The sequence below is a fragment of the Procambarus clarkii genome, chromosome 1 (genome assembly GCF_040958095.1).
Source record: "Procambarus clarkii isolate CNS0578487 chromosome 1, FALCON_Pclarkii_2.0, whole genome shotgun sequence".
Classification (NCBI taxonomy): Eukaryota; Metazoa; Arthropoda; class Malacostraca; order Decapoda; family Cambaridae; genus Procambarus; species Procambarus clarkii.
Window position 1 is genome coordinate 24908364 of NC_091150.1, and position 6945 is coordinate 24915308.

The 6945-nt window shown below is 39.2% G+C and overlaps 1 protein-coding gene across 1 annotated transcript; it reads right to left on the reverse strand.

The window, feature by feature from the left end:
* Positions 1–504: 504 nt before the first annotated feature.
* Positions 505–3027, reverse strand: LOC138362708 (protein CASC3-like). Its single transcript, XM_069321209.1, has 4 exons — positions 2875–3027; positions 2586–2701; positions 1730–1918; positions 505–736 (listed from the first exon to the last, which is right to left on the reverse strand). Exons 1-4 carry the CDS (start codon positions 3010–3012, stop codon positions 505–507), a joined length of 675 nt encoding a protein of 224 aa, XP_069177310.1. The 5' UTR covers positions 3013–3027.
* Between the last annotated feature and the right edge of the window lie 3918 nt (positions 3028–6945).

A 6945-nucleotide genomic window follows, 5' to 3' on the forward strand; every position in this document is an offset into this window, starting at 1 on the left:
AGCAGTTTATCACAATGTTTCCCCTCACAACAAGTGGTGCTATATAATGTGTTATAATGTTTACACTAAGTATTCCGTACTACATAAATGAGAATGGTTCATTAGGTTTATAAAGTATTACAGGCCATATAAAATACAAAAAATTTGAAGGATAAAAATAATTAAAAACTAAAATATGAAAGATATGACTAAGAATTTGAACTGTAATAGCTAATTACCTGTACTATATAAACAAGAACTGAAGAGAGGTATTATGGGAAAAAAGAAAAAGTATTTATCCCAAAATACTTCTGCCAAAAGGGGGGACATTTAATACAAGCCAGCACTTAAATACTGTATTGACATACAAAAATATTATTAATTCAACCTAACATTAAAAATATGAATACTGTGTATAATTTTTGTTGTAATCAGATGTCAACAATGCTGTCGACCAAAACAAAAAATAAACAAAACTACCTGTATGCAAATTGTCAACAATTGCTCCTGGCACTTCTGATCTTGTCACAGGAGATTCAAACTTGTGTTGAGGTCATTATATTTATCGCCTTCGTGTTTTTTGTATTGTGTGGAGAATTCAATACCAGGGAATTCTTCATCGTTGTCTAGAGTTTTTCGGCTGCCATGCAAAGACCTGGGCCCACCTCTTCCAGGACCTCCGCGTATGGAACCACGAACATGCTTGGAGTAGGCATCCAAATCCTTCCAATTGCGTGTATATTTGTTTGGTCCACGACTGTCAATATAATTACAAAAACATTGTAAGCTCCTTTCATCTCGTGTACCTTCAAAACAGTTTCTCACTACATTTGGTCATCTTTCCTGGTGCCCCTAAATTAACGAATGTTTTGGTGTGAACAAAGCACTTGGTAATAACCATTATTTCCCACTATGCTAAAATAGCCTTAAGTAAAATTACATGATCTTGGCTTGTAGAGAAGTTATATATCACTTTGGTATTCATGAAGTAACAAAGTTATATATTAACCTTAGCTTGTCATGAAGCTATCTTAATGTTCAGTGAATTTGAACTTTGCCTTGATCAATAATCTTATTTTTAGCTTAAGATATGTAATTTCAAATGAACGCTCCTAGGTGTTTTGTTTCTAAAATAAAAGTGATGATGTTATTTGTATCTAACTTGGTTTTGTCATATAGGCTTGGCAAGACATACAGGCTTGGGACTTGAGATCTTCTTAAAGTCTATAATATTGGTCAAGTACATCTATTTCTCAGCAAATTACAGAGCAGTCCATAAGAATTTGAAGTGACAATACTTTAACCCAATAGGTGTGTGGTTTGATTTAAAATCCAATGTAACTGGATTAGAAAGATAAAACATATTGTCACTATCATAATACTTACTAACTGAATTGGCTACAAAACTAGAATTACAGAACAGTATAAACTAAATATAGTAATTATAAACTACTGTATAAATTAATTTGCACACATGTCAAATTTGTATTGAAAAATAGAGTCCCCAAATAATTTCACGTGGAAAGATGCCGAGATGATATACATGTACAACACTATACAACCTGTTCTCCTTATCATAGAACGAGGACGATACAAAGCATTATAGTATATCACCTACAAAACATACATGCTTTTTAATTATGAAATCATTTGTTGAAATAGAAAATAATAAAGTCGTAGAAGTACCACTGTTGGTATAGAATTGTTCCCACCATATTTACTTCCCTTACTAAAAATGCTTTTTCCTTACCCATAACGCCTTCTACAATGAGCTTTTGGAGGACCTTCATTACGTATATCATAACCATATATAGCCATTATCTCTTCCCGGGACTTGGGAGATTGGTCAAACTCATTAAATTTGTCATGGTTCCACTTATCATCCTCTTTCCAAACTTTCTTCTTACCAACTTCCTTTTTAACGACTGGTTCTTCAACCCTGTAGCAAACATTATGAATATCACAAAAAATTATAAAAAATACATGTTTATATACAAAATAAAAGTTATATACAAAATTATAAAAAGAATTATAGAATACACACACACAATGTGTGTGTATGTGTATTCACTTAGTTGTATTCACCTAGTTGTGCTTGCAGGGGTTGAGCTCTGCTCTTTCGGCCCGCCTCTCAACTGTCAATCAATTGTTACTAACTACTATATATTTTTTTTCCTTTCCACACACACACACCCCCACAGGAAGCAGCCCGTGACAGCTGACTAACTCCCAGGTACTATTTACTGCTAGGTAACAGGGGCATCGGGGTGAAAGAAACTCTGCCCATCGTTTCTCGCCAGCACCGGGAATCGAACCCGGGCCACAGGGTCACGTGTCCAGGGTGCTATCCATACAGCCACCGGCAAAGGTGTGTGTGTGTGTAAACTCATACAATTCAAAGAATGTTTACTTTGGTAATGTATTGTTACCAAAAGCTTTCACAACTTATGTGATGATTGACAAAAAGCATGCATTAACTTGGATACTAGCATGATGATAAACACCATCATTGTAAAAAACATTAAGATTTATTCACCATTAGGTATATTTCAAAGAAAACACACTATAAATTCAAACTACAGTACTAATACACAAACAGCACTCACGGTTTCTCTACATCGTCTTCGGCAGCGGTCCGGTCATCATGCTCATAAAAAGTTCCTTTCTTGGGGATATACTGAGGGTTTTTCCGATCCTCATCGTCATCTAATGGCTTGTTGTCCTGTAATCACATATCACTGTAAATGCACAACCCTTGGCATGCTACATAATTACTGTACTGACAATTCTAAAAAACATGGAGATAGTGAAACTTTTGACACCAAACCCTAATTTACAATATAATTATTTCAATATTTTGATCAATAGTAATTTAGAAATACAAATGCTTCTCACCTCCCCTAATACAAGACCATCTGGCATTATAATGAGCTCATCCTCTTCCTCCTCCTCCTCTTCCCCAAGCTCTTCCTCATTAGCAGTTTCACACTCACCTCCATCACTTCCCTGGAAAGACAAGAAAAAAATCCTCATTGTGAGGCATGATCTGTAATGCACTTCTCAGGATAATCATTAACAAAATAAAAAGATACAAAACAAGTCAATCTAATCTCATCACAACAATGTTATGGCTTGGAATAGACCTGACAATTCAAAATCTATATGGAGTTATTAATTAATAATCCCCATCCACATAGTAAAATTACTATTAAAAGTGTAAATGTTATTTATATAAAGGTAAAGTCCCACCAGAACTTGCAATGTGTTTGCCTCCTCTTAAGTACATCATGTTATACAATGCATGCTGGCAAAGTTATTACTACTCGGACACCTTTTTTTCTAATGATCAGTTGAGCACCTGCTGCCTGGTAAAAACTGGTGCTTACACCCTCATAACTTTTACCACTTGGTTTGCTGATCTGCTGTGTCTAAAGCTGCCGCCCAGTTGGGTGGGTGTGCAGCAAGACTAGTAACTGTGTGACTCACCATAGATGTAAAGTGCCTTGTATAGTGACTGTTGTGAGCCTCTTGTTGATCACTTGTGACAAAGATTATTGATGTGTGTATTTGTGTAGGTGATTAGATATGTATGTATACGTATATATATATATATATATATATATATATATATATATATATATATATATATATATATATATATATATATATATATATATATATATATATATATATATATATATGTACATGTATGTATGAGTGTGTACATGTATATATAATAATAATTTTGTAACTAGCGTCACAAATTGTTATTTGCTTAGCTAAACGAACTAGAGGGTTCAGTTCCTGAACCGATTACGTGCCTCTGTAATCCTTTACACCACCGCCCACGGGATGGGTATGGGGTGCATAATAAAGAAAGACATTGAATTGAATTGGTCTGATTGAGACTTTATGACCATGTAATCTATGTTTTGCTCCACTACTTACTGGTTGAGTATGGGGTGCATAACAAATAATAGCCTCCTTCGGGGGCGCCTTGTTTCTAAATGTGTTAGTCTTAAATCCTTTAATCTCAATCTTGCTACAATGTACCTCTTAATATATGTTATGTACTCTCGCAACCCAATGTACCTTCTTGTATATAAATAAATAGATTTCAACTGTAGGGGGTATGGTTTGCACCTTGTTATTCTAATAATAGATAAATAATTCTAATAATGGAAGCGCTAATTATATGAACAAGTGCCATGTATTTATTCAGACGAGAACAACAGCGAACACAAACCAGCGCATATACGAACGGAATGGTTTGTATGTACAAACTTCTCAGTGAACGAAGTTGTTTCTAGCCCGGTATCCGAAATTGCAGTATACGACTTGACCAGTCCCCGTCCAGTACACCTGTCAAGAGTTAGAAAGTGAGCCTAACATCTTGTCAGCTGTATAACATGTCATTAAGACGCTGCACAGTTTACCTAGACTCACATACACCCCAGCACAGTGTCTACACCACACACAGGTATGCCTACATCCTTGGACTACCAATTTTACTTTTGAGGCATTTAATTGTTTCATTTGTTTTCGAAACTCTGTTTCATTTGTTAGTAGGATTTTCTTGCCCTTATCCTCTTACATGAGTACCGTGTACAAGATTTCCTGCGCCCTTGATTTAATTTAATCATTTAACATCTTTTACTTAACTTTAATTGTTAAAGATCTCACAGGATAGGTACCAGTTGCCACGTTGTCCTGTTTCTGACATTCACTATTGAATATTCGTGTACCTTTATTTGCTAATTTCACCATGTTTCGTCTCCAAGCTTTCCGTACAAATCCAGCAGGTGAAATAGGGACTTTAAGTCGTGCCAAGAGGACTGAATTACAAACTCTTGCACATGAGTATCAACTAGAAGTTCCCTACCAAGCCAACAAAAATGACCTACACAACCTGTTGCTGGATTACTATTTAGAGCAAGGTAAGATAGACTCTGAAACTCATGAAACTTACTATATTGCAGAAAAAACTGATTTGGCAACGCTGAAACTCAAACTAGAGCTGGCCAAGATTGAAGAACGAACAGCTGCCATACGGAGGGACGAACAAGAACGCGAGGCCGCCTTGAGGAGAGAAGAACAAGAACGTGAGATTGCCTTACTCCAGGAGCGGGAACGAGTACAGCTTGAAACACTCCAGGAGCGGGAACGCGTACGGCTTGAAACCAAACAACGCGAGTTAGAGATGCAACGCGAACATGACAAGCAACAAGCGACTCTGGCTCTAGAGTGTCGTCAACGCGAAATCGCCTTGGAAACTTCACACTTCACTCAACGCCAGCAAGCTACTGCCAATCTTCCCGTCAGTTTTAATATATCACATGCAAGTAAGTTAATGCCATCCTTTGTAGAAGCAGAAGTTGATGTGTTTTTCACCACCTTTGAAACCCTTGCTAATCAACTCAGTTGGCCTGTCGACCAATGGGCCACACTTCTCAGAGTCCATCTTACAGGTAAAGCTGCAGTCACACTCAGTACTCTGGCGTCTGAGAATGACTACCCCACTCTGAAACAAGCAGTGTTGGACGCCTACCTACTTTCCACCGAAAGTTATAGAAGGAAATTCCGTGACCACCTGAAGGCAAGTACCACTACCTTCCTTGAGTTTGCTAACACGAAACGGAGGTATTTCATGAAATGGCTGGAAGCAGCACATGTCTCTACTTTTACAGAACTCGTCAACCTGATGCTTGTTGAAGAATTCTTGAGACGTGTGCCGCCTCCTGTCCGCCTCTACTTAGCAGATAAAGAAGAAACCGACTACCTGAAGTGTGCTAAGTCGGCTGACACTTACAGCCTCATCCACCGGCTGACACCTGAACCATCCTCCAGTAAGAAGTCGTGGTACAGTTACGAGAAGGTGAGCCCCGATCAAGCTGGTTCACAACTGTACTGCAAGTATTGTAGACTCTATGGACATACCATAGACAAGTGTGGTAAGTCTCAATACAAGGGAACCACTGACCAACAAAAACCCAAACCAACTCCTCCTAAGTCCGGTAAGCCTGTGATGAATGTTGGTGTTGATGTTAATGATCTTTCTCTTTTCAGTAACCACCTGTATACTGGAACTGTCTCTGCCAACGGTTCAAATCCGGAGGGACGTTTCAAATTGAAGATCTTGAGGGACACAGCGGCTCTTCAATCGATCATCTTGAAGTCGGCTGTGCCCAACATCGTCTACACCGGAGAAACTGTCTTCATCACTGACCTCACTGCTACCACTCCATACCCTCTCGCCAGAGTCCACCTGGATTGTCCCTACGTGAACGGGGAAGTCCAAGTCGCCGTCAGGGAAAAGCCTTTTCCCATGCCTGGAGTGCAACTTCTCCTAGGCAACGACTTGGCAGAAGACCTGCAACCGACCAACCTGATCGTCATGGACAAACCCCAGGTGTGTAACACTGTGCCAATAAACCCTATTCTAGAGTATGTTCCAGCAGAGGTTCAAGAGAGTGATGAAGTTTCTCCTCCGGTTCTCGTGACCACCCGTGCACAAGCCGCACGTCCACAGCCAGCTGACTCTACTGCTACCGCTGTCCCTCAAGACCCTCAGAAACTACCCCCGCATCTGACCAAGTTGGAGTTCCGTAAGTTGCAGAGGGAAGATCTTACTTTAACACCATTGTTTTTCCAGGCTGAGACTCAACCCGACAGTATTCCTGGGTTCTTCCTAGAGAACGACTTACTCTACCGCAGATATAGACCCAGTAAACTGAAGGAGGAGGACGATTGGGCCAACATCGAACAACTTGTGATTCCCACCAGCCTGCGGCCCACTATTCTACACCTGGCCCATGGAGCGTTCTCCCACTACGGCTTCAACAAGACTTACCATGGGATTCGTCAAGACTACTACTGGCCAGGTATGGTAAATAACGTAAAACAGTACGTAAAACAGTGTCATACATGTCAGATGGCAGGCAAACCGAACATCTCCATTCCCAGAGC

Coding starts and splice junctions, on each gene's coding strand:
- LOC138362708 (XM_069321209.1), bottom strand. CDS start 3,012: ATGAGGATTTTTTTCTTGTCTTTCCAGGGAAGTGATGGAGGTGAGTGT. Junction 2,702..2,874: donor ATGGTCTTGTATTAGGGGAG/GTGAGAAGCATT, acceptor ATGTGATTACAG/GACAACAAGCCATTAGATGA. Junction 737..1,729: donor CATTGTAGAAGGCGTTATGG/GTAAGGAAAAAG, acceptor TTATATTGACAG/TCGTGGACCAAACAAATATA.